At 38.3% G+C, this 20,230-nt stretch overlaps 1 protein-coding gene across 2 annotated transcripts in view; it reads left to right on the plus strand.

Moving 5' to 3' along the window:
* The first annotated feature begins 261 nt into the window (after positions 1–261).
* MARK1 (microtubule affinity regulating kinase 1) overlaps positions 262–20,230 on the plus strand; it is a 143,894-nt gene continuing 123,925 nt past the window's right edge. The window contains exon 1 of one of the 2 annotated variants that reach the window (XM_029230382.1): positions 262–571. In XM_029230382.1, coding sequence (XP_029086215.1) covers positions 521–571 — 51 coding nt within the window. In that variant the 5' untranslated portion in view covers positions 262–520. The remainder of the gene's footprint in view (positions 572–20,230) is intronic. The other variant, XM_029230383.1, reaches the window with a different exon arrangement.

The raw sequence follows: 20,230 nt of genomic DNA on the forward strand, positions 1-20,230 counted from the left end.
GTGGCTGCGGCTCGGCCGGGCGGAGCTGCTCACCTGAGGCGGGGCGCTGGGCGCGGCGCGGGCGGCGCTGTCAGGGCCGCGGCTCCCGGCTCCCGGCCGCGCTCGGCGGTACGAGCCAAGCAGTGATTTGCGGCGCCGCTTCACCTTCGGCCATGGCCGGGAGAGCCTAGCGGGGCCCGGACACCGCCCCCCGGCTCCCGCCCCGCCTCCCAGCCTCGGCGCTGCATCCCGCCGGCCTCGCCGCCCGGCCCGCGCCGGGCAACCGCCCTCGCCCGCAGCCCTCCCTCGCCCCGGCTCGCGTCCCCCGGCGGCGCCGCCGCGGGAAGCGGCTCCCCCTCCTCTTCCTCCGCGTCCTCTCCCCCCGCTCCGCCGCCGGGGCCGCTTGTTGCACCGCTCGCGGCCTGTGGGAGCCGCTCGCCCGGCCCCGGCCTCGCGCCCGCGGCCGCAGCCCCTGCCGCTCGCTCCCGGGGCCCGCAGCCCGGCCCGCGAGACCCCGGCCCGACCCCGCCGCCCGCACAAAATGTCGGCGCGGACGCCATTGCCGACGGTGAATGAGCGGGACACGGAGAACGTGAGTAGCCGGAGCCTCCCCGGGAGCGGCGGGGCCGGACGCTCCCCGGACCCCCGCTTCACCTTCCGCATGGGCCGCCCCGGGGCCCCAGAGCGGCCACCCGCCGCAGGGTGTCCACCTGGCGCCCGGCGTGACCCTCGCCCCCGGCTGAGCCCCCATCCTCCCTTCCAGGCGCATTTCACTGCTTTCCCCTGAAGGGTGAGGGTGGGGGCACCGTAAGTGGCGCCCTCCCCGCGGAGGTGGTCCTCCGGGAGACGGTGGGGTGATGGAGGGCGACAGGCACGAGGAGATGGCAGAGTGGGCATCCCGGATGGCTTTATTTCCACGCGGCATTCTGTATCCCCACCCGAATGTTTGCTTTATGATCACAGACAAGCCAGCCGACTGCCTCTTTTCCCTTGCTTTTCTGGCTCTTTCGGTCCTTTGCCCTCCCACCCGCCTGCATTGCCCCATGACTTTGCTTTTTGTAACTGTGTCCCCATTTGGGTCTTGGGCACCAAAGGGGGAAGGTCGGGAATGGAAGGGACGAGAATGGGAGTAGAGATGGATGTGTGTGTTGGTGTGTCCCGAGTTTCTACTGCTGTGTGATACTCTTCTATAGAAATGAGCAGAAGAATTTCACCATCAGCTTCTGTGGCCCCAGGGTTACAGCAAAATGTTTAAAAGCTGTATGAAGCCAACGGCTTTTGCTTCTCTTTCTCAAGTCGGTGGTAATAATTCAGGGCAGGTTTTACTTTAAATACCTCTTCTCCTCCTTGGAGTGTCACAAGGTGCATTTCTTTGAAGGAACGATTTTCTGTGTCTTTGATCAAATTGCCCTCAGGAGTTTTTATCTAGATGCAGATGTCCCTGGTGTTTAAACTCTTGAAAACCGAAAGAACCAGATCAGTTGTATTTCCACATTCTGAAAAGTGCAGTTGTGTGTGTGTGCGCGAGTTCCTTTGTGGGAGAGGGTTTAAAAATAATTTTTTTTTTTTAAGCCCTCATGACCTGTAAAGAGGGCCTTTGCTGATTTTTCTGACTGGGTTTGCCTACCCCTTAGAGGGGTGTTAAGTTTTGGTCGGCTCTCCAGTTTCTGATTGCCTAGTTAACTCCTTGACCCTCCAGCCCTTGGTGTATCACTGTATCACTGGTTGGTAAAATAAAATAATGAAGGGTTTTGGCGTTCTTAAACAAAAGATATGAGACAGAAGACATACAAACTCACCCCTGAAGTGTTAGAGGGAGGTATAAACAGATTTTTTAATCTTGGAGAGTAGGGGAGCACAGAAACTTGATATACAAAGGGAGAAGAAATTTTGGTAAGAGACTGTTGTAGAAGACCCAGGAAGAGATTTCAGAGTATGCTTTCGTCTTGTCTAGTGTCTTGCATTTCAAATGGTAAAGATATAGAGTAAGGTTACTGTTACCGTAACTTATAACTTAGTTTACATTGTAACTTTTTAAAAGCCTCCTAATTGTTTTTAAAAATATAATTGATACATAATTTTGATTAAGAGATCGAAGAAGGTGACTGAAAAAGGTGCAAAATTGGGTTAAAGTTGATTTTAAAGCCAAGGTAGTACAGAATTTTTCTAACAGAAAATCTTTAAAAAAAACGTGTCATTCAGTATGAATGAAAAGTAAGACAGATGATGACCTTTGTTTTTATTAGCAAAACACTCTGTGTGTTTTTAACCTAGGAAAGGTGGAAAAATACATTGTTTTTATTTTCTTTCGGATTTTGAATAGTATAGCTCTTTCCACAGTTGTATGAATAAGGTGCTTTATACAGACATGAGATATTATTATAGAAATCTGAATCAGGGAGTAGTACAAAATGCAGCATCACTTGTAAGACCAAAAAAAAAAGGGGGGGGGTTCAGTTAAGCAATAACAGTGTGCTAAATTTTGCTGTACCTTCTGAAAATGATTATGCTAAGTAAACTGATTTGCTCTGTTTCTGAGCATGTTATTTCAAAGTCACTTTTATGATCTTGTCCCTTGGTGTTGGTTGCATTGTGCATAGCTATAGCTCCGTTTAGCTTCCTTTACCCACATCCTGATTTTCTCCTAATTGCCATGCGAAGTACCTGTTATACTGTGGCTGTTAATTTATCAATACATATGCACTCAGTTTTGGTTTCTGAGCTGGAAGGGATAGAGAAGCAGTATTTAAGACAAGGCCTTTCCCCTCAAAGAACTTAAGAAGAAAGGTAAATATAGTCCCAAAGAAATAGTGTACAGTAGAAAGCTGTGTGTAAATAGGGCTAAATTGGTTTATAGGTGCTATAGGTGTTTATCAAAGGGACCACCAGTGATGGCTATTAAATCACCATTCTTCTCTCTCTCTGTTCTCTGGTTGGTAGTAAATGTCATACCCATTCTTGCTTACCTCTCATCAGTGAAATAAAGGAACATATCTGCTTGTTAGCTAATATATTAAGGCCAGTGTGGTAATCAAAATGAACATTTGTTTGAAGTTGTTTTCAGTTAAATTGACACATTTTAAAAAATGGTTGTGAAAATCTACATTCGTGTGACTATTAAATGCTTGTAAGCCTTTTGGAATATTAAGGACATAACTAAAAACATTTTATTACTGCCCAAAATATTTTAATTTAAACAAATAAGGTAATTAAAGAATCTTTGAATTGTATTGTCATTTGCAGTTATTATAAGCATCTTAGTCATATGTGAATGGATTTGGTATCCTTGGGAATATGTGATATCTACCCTTCCCCATGTCTCTAATATATATTGAGGATATGTAAGTAAATGTTAATATTATATACATATTAAACAGTTCAGAGGAAGAATGTTCCAGCACTGTAACATTAGTAGCAAATATTCTCCTCTTTACTACCACTGTATCTAGTAGAGCGAGAAAGAATTGCTTTTCTCTGAGAACATTCTGTGTGTATTTTTTCAGGAGTATTTTCTTAGATGAAGGATTTGTGTGTGCATTATTAATAGGCCTCAAATGGCTAAATACAACAGAACAACCGATGATTAAAGGCAATGAATACTTCGCAGTGAAGTAGAAAACATATGTTGTAGATCATAGAATTAATTTATGCAAAATGTGTTTGATGTTAGGTTGTAAAGTGTAAGTCCAGAAAGAGAATGGGTGTTTGAAATATTCCTTTTTTTTTTTTTTTTTTTTTTGCTTCTGTTAGATTATACTTGGATAATTCCAGCGTGGATAGAGAGAATATATTACCATTACTCTTATGTACTTTTAAATGGAGCAAGAATTGTTTTCATGTTTTAGAGAAACTCTAATTTTGCTAATTTTTATGGATCCAAAGTGTCCCTACTAGCTTTCTGTGGTGAAATTTTGATCAGTATGAAGGAAATTGATTTGATTCCTTCTCGGGATGTTTTAAAATTGACTCTGGTTAAATTTGTTTTGAAACTTTTAATAACAAAACTCTTGATGATGATTCTTTTCATAGATCTGAATTTCACTGTGATGACTGGAACAACTACCAAGGTGGACGTTAGTAGTTTGAAAAGGCAAGAGTGAAGCATGCTTTTGCCACTACTGCTGGGTTTTCTCAGTACCCTGTGCATACCTCATGTCACAGGATCTATCACATTGCCTTCTAATTGCTGATTTACTTTGTCTCCTTTGTTCTGTATCGCCAGTGCCAGTACAATGACTAGTAGTAATATATGAGATCAGTCCTATAATATTCCCCTTTTGAATTTTTTCATTTGTCATCAAAATATACTAGTGACACCAGGAACGGTAGATATTACATACTACAAAGCCTTCAGAGAGTGAAGTGACCTGCCCAAGGTCATAACGAATATGTGATGTCTTCCACTGTTGCTCTACTCACGTTATTGCTTCTTGAGGTTTTTGGTTTGTTTGGCTTTTGTCTTAGAGATTTCAAAAGAGCATGTGCGATGATATGAGATACTTTATTGGTTGAAGAACAGGGTGTGCCATGCTCATCTCATTCCTGAACCTTTGCTATTTTCTCTGTCTTGAGTGCCCTGTTCTTTTCCCCTTATCCCAAACTTACAAGTCCCTTATGGCATGGCTTATGTTTTTAAGAAGACCTCTGAAATGATTGCAGCCAGCATTGCTGTCTGATGTAGCTGAATATCTGTGTGTGTATAGTCCATACCACTGGTCTCCAAAGTGGGTATGCAGGACGGTCCATCGTGAGAAAAAAATGTCTTTGCCTTCTATCATTTTCCTTCTGAATTCAGTGCTATTACTAACTCTCCTTCTTCTCCTTCTCCTTCTTATTCTTTTAAAGCTCAGGTTGTTTAGAATCAGCCACATTTTAAAAATTATTATTATTATTTTTTTACCATTCCCTTTTCCATCTCAGACTTTCCTTTGGAGGTCATTTTCTCTTTTCCTGATAGCATCTTCACAGTTCTTTTGGTAAAGGATTGTTAGTCATAAACTTTCTTTTTTAAATATGAAAATATTTTTTGTCCATTTTCTTGAAAGAGAGCCTTGCTCAGTCTCCAATTCTAAGTTGATCTTCCATTGTCTACTTATTTCCATTGTTTCTGTTCAGAAGTCATCTGCCAGTAGGTATAGGTGTCTTTTCTGTCTGTCTCTTTTTAAGATTCTTTTTCTTAGGTGTTATACTTTCACTACAGTGTATTTAAGTATGGATTTCTTTTCTTCTTGTTTGCTTCTCATGTCTTTGAATTCATATTCTTTTTATTAGTTCTGGATACTTACCATATATTATCTTTTTGAACATTGCCTTGCTTCTGTTCTCTTTAGAATTTTATTTTGGTACTCTGATTAGATTATGTTGTACCTTAACTCTTCCATATGCCTTAACTTCTTTTCTTTTCTTTTTTTTTAAATTGAAGTATAGTTGATTTACAATGTTGTGTTAGTTTCAGGTGTACACCAGAGTGATTCAGTTATACAGATTCTTTTTTTCATTCTTTTTTCAGATTCTTTTACATTATAGGTTATTGCAGGATATTGAATATAGTTCCCTGTGCTGTACAGTAGGTCCTTGTTGTTTATCTATTTTTTGTATAGTAGTATGTATCTGTTAATCCCAAATTCCCAATTTATCCTCCCTCCCGCTGCCCTTTTTCCCCTTTGATAACCGTAAGTTTGTTTTCTATTTCTGTGAATCTATTTCTGTTTTGTAAATAAGTTCACTTGTATCATTTTTTTATGTAAGTGATATCATATGATATTTGTTTTTCTCTCTCTGACTTACTTTACTTGGTATGATAATCTCTGGGTCCATCCATGTTGCTGCAAATGGAATTATTTCATTCTTTTTTTAAGGCTGAGTAATATTCCATTGTGTATATGTGCCACATCTTCTTTATGTATTCATTTGTTGATGGACATTTAGGTTGCTTCCACGTCTTGGCTATTGTAAATAGTGCTGCTATGAACATTGGGGTGCCTGTATCTTCTCTGGCTGTATGCCCAGGAGTGGGATTGCTGGATCATATGGTAACTCTAATTTTAGTTTTTTAAGGACCCTCCATACTGTTCTCCATAGTTTTGCTTTAACTTCTTGATTCATTTTTTCTGTGAGTTGTTGTGTCTTTGTACTACAAACTGTATAATTTGTTTAGATCTAAACTCTGTGGATTATATCTTTCATAAATTTTGGAAATGGAGCAGCCATTATCTCTCTGAATATAGCCTTACTACTGTTCTCTCTAGTGTTTCTGGTCCTCTGATTAGATATGCTAAAATTCTCTTTCTGTCCTACATATGTCTTAGATGCTCATTCATTTTTTTCCCCCTATTTCATTGTTTCCCTGTACTGTAATCTATAGTACAATCTGCTGTACAATTTCTGCATGTAACATGTTTAGGTCTATCTTTCAGTTAACTAAAACTCTTTAGCTGTATTTAAATCACTGTTAACCTTTTTATTGAAATTATTTTTTATAGTGGGAAAAAACACATAACATGAGATCTGCCTTTTTAACAAATTTCTAAATGTACAATAAAATATTGTTAACTGAGGCAGAACCTTCTCATCTTGCATGCGTGAAACTTTATATTCATTGAACAGCTCCCATTTTTCTCTCTCTCTAGCCCCTGGTCACCACAATTCTACTTTCTGCTTCTGTAAGTTTGATTGCTTTAGGTAACTCATTTAAGTGGACTCATGCAGTTTTTTTTCTTTTTTGAAGTATAGTCGACGTACAATATCATGTAAGTTACAGGTGTACAATTTACAATTTTTAAAGGTTATACTCTATTTATAGTTATTATAAAATATTGGCTATATTCCTTGTGTTGTAAATATATCCTTGAAGCTTATTTTATATGTAATAGTTTGTATCTCTTAATTCCCTGCTCTATATTGCTTCTCCCCTCTTCCCTTTCTCCACTGGTAACCCGAGTTTGTTCTCTGTATCTGTGAGTCTACTTCTTTTTTGCTGTATTCACTAGTTTGTTGTATATTTTAGATTCCATATATAAGTGATAGCATACAGTATTTGCCTTTCTCTGTCTGACTTATTTCACTTTGCATAATACCCTCCAAGTCCATCCATGCTGCTGCAAATGGCAAAATTTCATTCTTTTTTATGGCTAAGTAGTATTCCATTGCATACATACACACCACATTTTCTTTGTACATTTGTCTGTTGATGGACACTTAGATTGCTTCCATATTATAAATAATGGTGCTATGAACATTGGCATGCATATATCTTTTCCAAATAGTGTTTCTGTTTTTTTTTCGGGTATATACCCAGGAGCGGAATTGCTGGATCCCATGGTAGTTGTATTTTTAGTTTTTTAAGAAACTTCCATATTGTTTTCCACAGTGGCTGAAACACTCTACATTCCCACCAAAAGTGTAGGAGGGTTCCCTTGTGTCCACATCCTCACCAACATTTGTTATCTGTGCTCTTTTTGATGGTAGCCATCCCAAAAGTTGTGAGGTGATATCTCATTGTGGTTTTCATTTGCATTTCCCTGATGATTAGCAGTGTTTAGCATCTTTTCATGTGCCTCTTGGCCATCTGCATGTCCTCTTTGGAGAAATGTCTGTTCATTTCTTCTGCTCATTTTTAAATCGGATTATTTTTTTGATATTGAGGTGTATGAGCTGTTTATCTTTTAATTTAATTTTCTATTTTACATTGGGAGTATAGCTGGTTTACAATGTTGTGTTAGTTTCCGGTGTATAACTAAGTGATTCAGTTATACATATACATATATCTATTCTTTTTCAGATTCTTTTTCCATATAGGTTATTATAGAATATTATAGAATATTGAGTAGAGTTATATACTCTACTATAGGTTATTATAGAATATTATAGAATATTGTGTAGAGTTCCCTCTGGTATACAGTAGGTCCTTGTTGATTATTTTATATATAGTAGTGTGTATATATTCATTCCAAACTCCTAATTTATCCCTCCCCCGCCACCCCCACGTTTCCCCTTTGGTAACCGTAAGTTCGTTTTTGAAGTCCGTGAGTCTGTTTCTGTTTCTGAAGTAAGTTCCTTTGTATCATTTTTTTTAGATACCACGTATAAGTGATATCACATATTTGTCTTTCCCTGTCTGACTTACTTCACTTAGTATGACAATCTCTAGGTCCATCCATGTTGCTGCAAATGGCATTATTTCATTCTTTTTATATTGCTGAGTAATAGTCCATTGTATATATATGCCACATCTTCTTTATCTGTTCATCTGTTGATGGACATTTTAGGTTACTTCCATGTCTTGGCTATTGTAAATAGTGCTGCAGTTAACATTGGGGTGCATGTATCTTTTCAAATTATGGTTTTCTCCAGATAATATGCCCATGAGTGGGATTTCTGGCTTGTATGGTACTTCTTGTTTTGCGTTTTTAAGGAACCGCCATACTGTTCTCCACACTGATTGTACCAATTTACATTCCCACCAACAGTGTAGTACGTTTCCCTTTGCTCCACCCCCTCTCCAGCATTTATTGTTTGTAGAATTTTTGACGATGGCCATTCTGTCCAGTGTGAAGTGATACCTCATTGTAGTTTTGATCTGCATTTCTCTAATATTTAGCGATGTTGAGCATCTTTTCATGTGTGTTTTGGCCATCTGTATGTTTCCTTTGGAGAAATGTCTATTTAGATCTTCTGCGCATTTTTTGATTGAGTTGTTTTTTTTGATATAGAGCTGTATGAGCTGTTTGTATATTTTGGAGATTCATCACTTGTTGGTCGCTTCGTTTGCAAATATTTTCTCCCATTCTGTGGGCTGTCTTTTCGTTTTGTTTATGGTTTCCTTGGCTGTGCAAAAGCTTTTCAGTTTAATTAGACCCTATTTATTTATTTTTGTTTTTATTTTCATTACTCTAGGAGGTGGATCCGCAAAGATACTGCTGTGATTTATGTCAGAGAACCTAACAAAGACCTAGTCATACAGCATATCAACTTGGTATTCTTTGTCTTTAAAAGAGCAACACTAATTGTTTAAAACAAACCTAAGGAAGTTAAGCCATTCTTGGACTTCTTGAACATGACTATATCTACTTCCCAGCCTCACAATTTGTGGGGCTATGTTTGCTTCTAAGCGTTTTATAGTATCCAGCATTACATTTAGGTCTTTAATCCATTTCGAGTTTATTTTTCGGTATGGTGTTAGAGATTGTTCTAATTTCATTCTTTTACATGTAGCTGGCCAGTTTTCCCAGCACCACTTATTAAAGAGACTGTCTTTTCTCCATTGTGTATTCTTGCCTCCTTTGCTAGCACTTTGTTGAGGATTTTTGTGTCTATGTTCATCACTGATATTGGGTGTAATATTTTTTGGGGGGGTATCTTTGTCTGGTTTTGGTATCAGGGTGATGGTGACCTCATAGAATGAGTTTGGGAGTGTTCCTTCTGCAGTTTTTGGAAAGAGTTTCGAAAGGATAGGCATTAATTCTTCTCTAAATGTTTGATAAAATTCACCCGTGAAGCCATCTGGTTCTGGACTTCTGTTTGTTGGAAATTTTTCATCACAGTTTCAATGTCAGTACTTGTGATGGGTCTGTTCACATTTTCTGTTTTTTCCTGGCTCAGTCTTGGAAGGTTGTACCTTTCTAAGAATTTGTCCATTTCTTCTAGGTTGTCCATTTTGTTGGCATATAGTTGCCTGTAGCAGTCTTTTATGATCCTTTGTATTTCTGTGGTGTCAGTTGTAACTTGTTCCTCATTTCTAATTTCATTGATTTGTGCCCTCTCCCTTTTTTTCTTGATGAGTCTGGCTAGTGGTTTATCAATTTTATCTTTTCAGAGAAGCATCTTTTAGTTTCATTGATCTTTTCTATTGTTTTCTTTGCCTCTATTTCATTTATTCTGCTCTGATGTTTATGATTTCTTTCTTTCTACTAACTTTGGACCTTGTTTGTTCTTTCTCTAGTTGCTTTGGGTGTAAGGTTAGGTTGCTTATTTGAGATTTTTATTGTTTCCCCAGATGCTTGGAACGCTATTAACTTCGCCCTTTGAACTGCTTTTGCTGCGTCTCATAGGATTTAGACCGTTGTGTTTTCATTTTCTTTTGTCTCTAGGTATTTTTTCATTTCTTCTTAATTTCTTCAGTGATCCATTGGTTGTTTAGTAGCATATTGTTTAGCCTCCACATGTTTGTGTGTTTTGCAGTATTTTTCTCATAGTTGATTTCTAGTCTCATAGTGTCGTGGTTGGAAAAGACACTAGATAGGATTTCAGTTTTCTTAAATTTCCCAAGGCTTGTTTTGTAGCCTAGCATGTGATCTCTCCTGGAGAGTGTTCCATGTGCACTTGGAAAGAACGTGTAAAATCTACATATTATTTATTCTTAAAGTGTACTTTTGGTAAAAATAATCACAAATATTAAAAAAAGTTCTGCATTTCAGTTTTTGGGTAATGATGCAATTCTATTCATCATGGTGCTAAATTCATTTTTGTTTTCTTTTTTTTTTCTTTTTTTGCGGTACGCGGGCCTCTCACTGTTGTGGTCTCTCCCGTTGCGGAGCACAGGCTCTGGACGCGCAGGCTCAGCGGCCATGGCTCACGGGCCCAGCCACTCCATGGCATGTGGGATCTTCCCGGACCGGGGTATGAACCCGTGTCCCCCGCATCAGCAGGTGGACTCTCAACCACTGCACCACCAGGGTAGCCCTTTGTTTTCGTTTTTTAATTAAAATATTTTTGTTGTAGTTGATTTAAAATGTTGTGTTAGTTTCTTCTGTACAGCAAAGTGAATCAGGTTTGTACGTGCATATATCCACTCTTTCTAGAACGTGTATTCTGATGCTTTTGGATGGAATGCTTTCTATATATCAATTAAGTCCATCTGCTGTATTGTGTTATTTAAGGCCAGTGTTTCCTTACTGATTTTCTATCTGGATGATCTGTCCATTGATATAAGTGGGGTTTTAAAGTCCCCTACTATTACTGTGTTACTGTCGATTCTTCCCTTTATGTCTGTTAATACTTGCTTTATGTATTTAGGATTTTCTATGTTGGATGTATATATATTTACAATTATTATGTCTTCTTCTTAGACTGATCCCTTAATCATTATGTAGTGTCCTTCTTTTTCTTTTGTGACAGTCTTTATTTTAAAGCCTATTTTGTCTGATATAAGCGTTGCTACCCCGGCTTTCTTTAGATTTCCATTTGCATGGAATACCTTTTTCCATCCCCTCACTTTCAGTTTGTGTCTTTATATATGAGGTGAGTCTTTTGTAGACAGCATATATATGGGTCTTTTTTTGGTTTGTTTCCATTCAGCTGGGCTGTGTCTTTTGATTGGAACATTTAGTCCATTTAAATTTAAGGTAATTATTGCTGTGTATGTTCTTACTGCCCTTTTGTTACTTGTTTTGGGTTGTTTTTATAGGTCTTTCTTTTTTCCTCCTTTTGTTTTCTTCTCTTGTGATTTGATGACTATCTTTAGTTTTATGTTTGGTATCCTTTTTCTTTTTTTGTGTGTATATCTATTATAGATTTTTGGTTTATGGTTACCATGAGGTTTTTATCTAGCAACCTGTAATATGTGATTGTTTTAATTTGCTGGTCTCTTAATTTCAAATGGATTTTGAAAACCCTGCATTGGTACTCTCCTCCCCTCACAACTAACTGTTTTTGATATCATATTTTACATTTAATTGTTATGTGTATCCCTTAACTGCTTATTGTGGATATAGATGACTTTACTACTTTTGTCTTTTTACCTTCCTATTAGCTTTGTGCCTGGATGATTTCCTACCTTTTTGTTATATTTGCCTCTACTGATGAGCTTTTTCATTTTGTAATTTTCATGTTTCTAGTTGTGGCCTTTTCTTTTTTCACTTAGAGGAGTTCCTTTAATATTTGTTTAAAGGTGGTTCGGTAGTGCTGAACTCTTTTAGGTTTTGCTTATCTGTAAAGCTTTTAATCTCTCCATCAAATCTGAACAAGAGCATTGCTGGATAGAGTATTTCTGGTTGTAGGTCTTTCCCGTTCATTACTTTAAATATATCGTGCCACTCCCTTCTGGCCTGCAGGGTTTCTGCTGTAAAGTCAGCTGATAGCCTTATGGGAGTTCCCTTGTATATTGTTTGTTGCTTTTCCCTTGTTGCTTTTAATGTTGTCTTAACTGTTTGCCATTTTAACTACAGTGTGTCTTTGTGTATTCCTCTTTAGGTTAATCCTGTATGGGACTCTCTGTGCCTACTGGACTTGGATATCTGTTTCTTTCCCAAGGTTAGAAAAGTTTTCAGCTATGATGTTTTCAGATATGTTCTCTTCCCCTTTCTCTCTTCTCCTTCTGGGATCCCTATAATGTGAATATTAGTGTGCTTGATGTTGTCCCAGAGGTCTCTTAAACTGTCCTCATTTTTTTTGCATTCTTTTTTTCTTCTTTTCTCTTTGGCATCAGTGATTTCCCCTACTTTGTCTTATAGTTTGCTGATCTGTTCCTATTTATCATTTAGTTTACTGTTGATTCTTTCTAGTGTATTATTCATTTCAGTTAGTGTAATCTTCATCTCTGGTTGGTTGTTCTTTATATTTTCTAACTCTTTGTTAAAAACTTCTAAGTTGTCACTCTGTGCATTCATTCTTCTCCTGAATTCTTTGATCATCTTTATGATCACTACCCTGAACACCTTCTTGTGTGGATTATTTCTCTCCAGTTCACTTAGTTCTCTTTCTGGGATTTTATCTTGTTTCTTTGTTTGAGGTTTTATCTTATTTCTCTGTCACGACATTTTATCTAAGTTACTGTTTTTATTTTTTGTGTGTCTGGTAGGTTGATTACGTTTCCCAAGAATGCAGTTCCTCTCATCACCCAAGCGATATGCTCTAGGAGTTCCCCCTATGAGGGCTGCATGGGTCCTTCTGTTGTTGTGGGCTCTGTGGGCAGTCTGATAGGCTTGATTGGCTCCCAGTCTGCTAGTTTACCAGGCCCTGCTTTGTGCAGAGGCTGCTGGCCGCTGGTTAGTGGTACTGGGTCACGAAGTGGCTGTTTACAGAACCCCTAGGCTCCCTGGGGCTTATGCTGGCTCACTGATGGGCAGAGTCAGGATCCAGAAAACTCTGGGGCTGTTGCCCACTCACTGGTGGTTGAAGCCAGGTCCTGGGGTTAGTGCTGGACTGCTTGCAGACAGCACCAGGTCCTGGAGTTTGGTTGCCTAGGGATCCCAGAGCTGGTGTCAGGTCATTGGTTGGGGGGGCTGGTTCCTGACAGAGTTGAATATGGGGTGTGAGGTGTCCTGAAGCTTGTGTTGGCCGGATAGTGGGCAGGGTGGGGTCCAGCTGGTCTCAGGGCAGGGCCTGGCCTGCTGTGGGCAGGCCGGGCCTGCAGGCTGTTGGATTGTCGTTTTCTTGCATCTAGCCTGCCCCCTGATTGGTGAGGCTGCTCCAGAGGCTAGAGCAAGCTTCCTGGAAGGCAGCTGGGTGGGGCAGTAGATTCTGGAGCTGGTGCCTGTCTGGTGGGTGGATTTGAGTCCTGGGCCCTCTGGTGGTCAGGGCCATATCTTGAGCCGTGTCTAGAGGTGCTGTGGGCTCAGGAGGGCTTTAGGGAGTCTGTGTGCTGATGGGTGAGACTGTGTCCCCACCCAGTTGCTTGGCCAGAGACGTCCCACCACTGGTCCTACAGGCTGTTTTGGGGGGCACAAGTCTCAGTGCTGATGAGTGGGGGAGCGGAATCCCACAGTGGCACCCGCCAGCACAAGCATTCATGAGGCAGAAGGGGTCCGTGGTGTGAGCTGCAGCTGACCCCCACCTCTCTGGGAGACTCTGCAAGATCAGCAGATAGGTCTGGTCCAGGCTTCTATCAGATTACTGCTTTTACCCTGAGTCCTAGAACATGTGAGATTTTGTGTGCGCCCTTTAATGGTGAAGTCTCTATTTCCCCCAGTCCTGTGGGGCTCCCGAAATTATGCCCTGCTGGCCTTCAAAGCCGAATCCTCTGGGGGCTTGTCTTCCTGGTATAAGACTCTGGGGCTGGGGAGCCTGACGTGGGCACAGAGCTCTAACTCCTACGGGAGAACCTCTGGAATGTAATTATTCCCCAGTTTGTGGGTTACCCATCTGGGAGTATGGGACTTGACTATTTTGCAAGTCTGCCCCTCCTACCTGTCTTGCTGTGTTTCCTTCTTTATGTCTTTAGTTATAGAAGATCTTTTCTGGTGGGTTCTGGTCCTTCTCATTGATGGTTGTTCTGCAGAGCATTGTGATCTTGATGTGTTCTTAAGAGGAGGTGAGCTCAGGGTCTTTCTACTCTGCCATCTTGGCCCTACTAGTCTCATACAGTATTAATCATTGTATGACTGGCTAATTTAATTTAGAATAGTATTCTCAAGTTCCATCCGTGTTGTATCATATGACAAATTTCCTTCCTTTTATGGTGGAAAAATACTCTGTTGAATGTATATCACACATTTTCTTTATCCACTTAGCTATTGATGGACATTTGGATTGCTTTCATATCTTGGCTATTGTGAATAATGGTGTAGTGACTGTGGGAGTGCAAATATCTCTTTGATATTTTGATATTTCTGATTCCAATTCTTTTGAATAAATACCTAGAAGTGGGATTGCTGGGTCATAGGGTAGTTCTACTTTTAACTTTTTGGGGAACCTCTGTACCATTTTCCATAGTGGCTGCACCATTTTACATTACCACTAACTGCACAAGGGTTCTGATTTCTCCATATCCTCGTCAACATTTGTTATTTCCTAGTTTTGTGTTTTGATAATATATTCTAACAGGTGTGAAGTGATCACTCATTGTAGTTTTGATTTGCGTTTCCCTGATGATTAGTGATGTTGAGCATCTTTTCATATACCTGTTGGCCATTTATACATCTTTGGAGAAATATCTATTCAAATCCTTTGCCCATTTAAAAAAGTCTGATTGCTTTTTTGACGTTGAATTGTAGGAGTTCCTTACGTATTTTGGATGTTAACCCCTTTTCAGATATATGGTTTGCAAATCTTTCCTTTCATTCCATAGGTTGATTTTTCACTCTGTTGATAGTTTCCTTTGCTGTGCAGAAGCTTTTTAGTGTGATGTAATCCCACCTACTTATTTTTGCTTTGGTTGCCTGTTTTTGGTGTCATATCCATGAAATCATTGCCAAGACCAACGTGGTGAACCTTGCCCTCTATGTTTTCTTTTAGGAGTTTTATAGTTTCAGGCCTTAAGTTTAAGTCTTTAATCCATTTTGAGTTGAATTTTGTGTATTATACAAGAGAAAGTTCTATTTTCTTTCTTTTACATCTGAATATACAGTTTTCCCAGCACCATTTGTTGAAACAGACTGTGTTTTCCCCCTTGTGTATTCTTGGCACTCTTGTCAAAGATCATTTGACCATATATAGATAGATTTATTTTTGGTCTCTAGCTTTTGTTCCATTGGTTTATATGTTTGTCTATATGCCAGTACCATACTGTTTTATTACTTGTAGCTTTGTAATATGTTTTGAAGTCAGAAAGTGTGAGACCTTCAGCTTTGTTCTTTCTCAAGCTTGTTTTGGCTGTTTAGGGTCCTTATGGTTCCCAGTGGATTTTAGGACTTTTTTCTGTTTCTGTAAAAAATGCCATTGGGGTTTTGATAGAGAGTGTGTTGAATCTGTAGTTTCTTTGGGTAGTATGGACATTTTATCAACATTAAATCTTACAATCCATGACATAGGAGATCCTTCCATTTACTTGTGTCTTTAATTTCTTGTAGCAATGTTTTGTAGTTTTCAGTATAAAAGTATTTTGCCTCCTTGGTTAAGTTTATTCCTGAGCATTTTATTGTTTTTGATGCTATTATAAATGGAATTGTTTTCTTAATTTTCTTTTTGCGTCGTTTGTTGGTTCTGTATAGAAGCGTATCTGATATTTGTTGATTTTGTACTGAAACTTTTATGAATTTGTTTATAGTTCAAACAGTTTGTGTGTAATTTGTTTCGTCCGCAAACAAAGATACTTTTACTTTTTCTTTTCCAATTGGATGCCCTTTGTTTATTTTTCTTGCCTAATTGCTTTGGCTAGGACTTTCAGTACAGTTGGCCCCTATATATCTGCAGGGTCAGCATCTATGGGTCCAACCAACTGCAACTAAAACAAGTTCGAAAAGTAAAATTACAGAAAGTTCCATGAAGCAAAAGTTGAATTTGTTGTGGACTAAGAACTATTTACATAGCTTTTGTTCATATTATATTATTATATTAATTAATAGTAATCTAGAGATGATTTAAGTATGTGGAAGGATATGTGTAGGTTATATACAAGTACTCTTTCATTTTATGTAAGGGACTTGAGCATCTGTAGATTTTGGTATCCATGGGGGGAGAGAGGCCTGGAACCTGTCCCCTGAGGATACTGAGGGATGAGTGTACTGTGTTGAATACAAGAGGCAATAATAGTGAGTATACTTTCCTTATTCCTGATCTTAGAGGAGAGACTTTCAGTATGATGTTAGCTGTGGGCTTTTCATATGAAGCTTTTATTATGCTGAGGTAATTTTTCTATTCCTAGAGAGTTAAGAATTTTTATAATGAAAGGGCGTTGAATTTTGTCAAATGTCTTTTATGCATCAGTAGAGATGATCATATGATTTTTATCCTTTGTTCTATTAGTGTGGTGTGTTACATTGATTATCATATGTTGACCATCTTTGTGTCTTTGCAATAAATTCAACTTGGTCATAGTGTATGATCCTTTAATATGTTTTAAATTTGGTTTGCTAATGTGTTCAGGATTTTTGCATTTATATTCATCAGGGTTATTGGCCTTTAGTTTTCTTTTATTGTAGTGTCTTTTTCTGGCCTTGGTATTAGTGTAATGCTGGCCTCATATGATGAGTAAGGAAGTGTTCCCCTCTCTTCAATTTTTGGAAAAGTTTAAGAAGGACTGGTATTAATTCTTCTTTAAATGTTTGATGGAATTCACCAGTAAAGCCGTCTGGTACTGGGTTTTTCTTTGTTGGAAGGTGTTCGATTACTAATTCTATCTCCTTACTAGTTATATATATCCCCAGATTTTCTGTTTCTTTATGGTTCAGTCTCGGTAGGTTGTGTTTGTAGGGATTTCTCCATTTCCTCTAGGTTATTCTTGGCATGTAATTAATTGTTCATAGCAGTCCCTCAGGGTCCTTTATATTTCTGTGGCATCAGTTGAATGGTCTCCTTTTCATTTATGATTTTATTTATTTGAGTCTTCTCTCTCTCTTTTTTAGTTAGCCTAGCTAAAAAAATGTCGTTTGTTAATTTGCATAAAACCAACTCTTTGTTGACTTTTTCTATTGTTTTTCTATTCTCTATTTCATTTATTTCTGCTATACTTTTAATTGTAATATCTTTCCTTCTACTAGTTTTGGGCTTAGGTTTTTCTTCTTTATCTAGCTCCTTGAGGTGTAGAGTTAGGCTATTTGAGATATATATATATGTATATATATATGTATATAATATATATGTATTTTTTTTTAATGTAGACATTTATTGCTCTAAATGCCCCTCAGTACTGCTTTTGCTTCATCTCCATACATTTTTGTGTATTGTCTTTTCATTTGTCTCAAGATATGTTTCTAATTTCCTCTTTGATCCATTGGTTGTTCAAGAATGTGTTAATTTCCACATACATGTGAATTTTCCATTTTTTCTTCCTGTTATTGTTTTCAGATTTTATACCAGTTTGGATAAGATATTTGGTATGATTTTAGTGTTCTTAAATTTGTTCAGACTTGTTTTGTCACCTGGAGACCGTTGCACGTGCTTTCTGCTGCTGTTGGGTGAAATGTTCGTAATATTTCTGTTAGGTTCATCTAGACTGTAGTGTTGTTCAAGTCCTCTGTTTTCTCATTGATCTTCTGTTGGGGTTCTAGGCATTATTAACAGTGAGTGGTAAAATCTAATGTTACTGTGTTGCTGTCTATTTCTCTCCTAATTTCAGTCAGTGTTTGCTTTGTGTATTTAAGTGCTTTGGTGTTGGGTCTAGAAATATTTATAATTGTTATATCTTCCTGGTGAATTGACCATTTTATCATTATATAATGTCCTTCTTTGTCTCTTGTGACATATTTTGACTTAAAGTCTAATTTGTCTGATATAAATATGGCCACGCCTGCTCTCTTTAGGTTACCATTTGCATGGATATCTTCTTCCATGCTTTCACTTTCAGCATATGTGTGTCCTTAAATCTAAAGCAAGTCTCTTTTAAACGGCATCTAGTTGGGATTTTCTTTTTTTTGTTTTTAATCTTTTCAGTCACTGTGTCTTTTGAGCATGGAGTTTAAATTATTTATATCTAAAGTAGTTATTGATAGGGAAGGATTTACTTTTGTTATTTTGTTAATTGTTTTGTCTTATAATTTTTTTTGTCTCAACATCTTTTGCTGTCTTTTTATGTGTTTTGATTTTTGTTTTGTAGTAACATGCTTTGATTTATTTCTCGTGTGTGTGTGTGTGTGTGTGTGTGTGTGTGTGTATGTGTATGTGTTTTCTGTAGGTATTTTCTTTGTGGTTACCATGGGGCTCATCTAAAATGTTTTATAGTTACAGCAATCTATTTTAAGCTGATAACAATTTAACTTCAATTTCATACAAAAATTTTGCACTTTTATTTTTCCCTCCTCAATACTTTATAGTATTGATTGCACAAATTATACTTTTTTATATTGTGTTCTTTAACATACATTTATAGCTATAATTTAAAAAATGTTTTTGTTTTTTAACTAATGTACCAGAATTAAAATGATTTATGTACCATCATTACAGTATTATAGTATTTTGTATTTGTCTGTGTATTTGTTTTTACCAGCAGACTTTATACTTTCATATGCTTTCCTGTTGCTGTTTAGTGTCTTTTTGTTTCTTGTAAGGCAGGTCTAGTGGTGATAAATTCCCTCAGCTTTTGTTTATCTTTGAAAATTTTTCTTTCCTTCATTTTGAAGGACAGTTTTCCTGGATACAGCATTCTTGGTTGGCAGGGTTTTTTTTTTTTTCTTTCACCAGTTTGAATGTATTAATTGCATTTTTCCTGGTCTGCAGATTTTCTGCTGAGAAATCTGCTGCTAGGTTTGTGGGAGTTCCTTTGTATGTTGACAAGTACTATTTTTCTTGCTGCATTCAAAATTCTCCATCTTTGACTTTTGAGAATTTGATTATAATGTGTCTTGGTGTGGACGTATTTGGATTTATCCTGTTTGGGGTTCCTCCTATTTAAATTCTCTTGGGCTTCTTAAATCTGGATATCCATTTCCTTCTCCGTATTTGGGAATTTTTCAGCCATTTTTTTCCTTAAATAAACGTTCTGTCCTTTCTCTCTCATCTTCTAAGACCCCAAAATGTGGGTATTAGTCCCTATAAATACCATAGGTATTCCATAAGCACTTTAGGCTTTCTTCACTCTTTTTTCATTATTTTTTCTTTTTGTTTTTCTGACTAGATAATTACAAACAACCTGTCTTCAAGTTTGTTGATTCTTTATTCTGCTTGATCAAGAATTGGTTGAACCCCTTTAATGAATTTTTCAGTTTAGTTATTGCATTCTTCAGCTGCAAAATTTCTGTTTGGTTCTTTTCTTTATCTCTTTATTGATATTCTGATTTTGTTTATGCATCATTTTCATAAGCTCATTGAGCATCTTTACGTCAGTTATTTTGAAGTCCTTGTCAGGTAATACGTATAGCTCTGGTCTCTTTAGGCTTGATTTCTGGAGACTTATTTTCTTTCCTTGAGTGGATCATGGTCATGTGTTTTTTTGGTTTTTGTTTTTATGTTCCTTGTAGCTTTGCGTTGGTAACCACACCTGTAAAAAAAAAAAATGGCTACCTCTCCTAATCTTTCTGTACTGGCTTCATACATGGAAAGATTTTCACTATTCAGTTCAGCTGGGGATGCTCAGGACTCTCAAACCTTTTCTGTAGTTGCGTCTTTTTCACTTGTCTGGGTAGATTCCTGATGAGAGGAATTTTAGGTTTCCTTTCTGTAGGAGGGCAGCTTGTAATCTCTTGCTCCCTCTGGTGTCTGTCTGCTGTACTGTGGTTGCTCTGAAGCTGCAGCACACTAAACAGCTCTTTTTGTTCTCAGAAGCCACTAGGCATCTAGCATATGCCAGTTCCCATCAGCACCCTGAGTAGAGCTGGGCAGAAACCAGTCCCTTGGGCAATTCCCTGAAAAGCCAGAGTGTGCGATGCATGCTCCATTCTTCTGTGTCCCCATCTGTTGGATTTTTAGTTTTGTTAATACTGTTTTTCATCTCTAAAAGTTC

Source organism: Monodon monoceros, unplaced genomic scaffold (assembly GCF_005190385.1).
Source record: "Monodon monoceros isolate NGI ecotype Baffin Bay Population unplaced genomic scaffold, NGI_Narwhal_1 Super_Scaffold_18, whole genome shotgun sequence".
Classification (NCBI taxonomy): Eukaryota; Metazoa; Chordata; class Mammalia; order Artiodactyla; family Monodontidae; genus Monodon; species Monodon monoceros.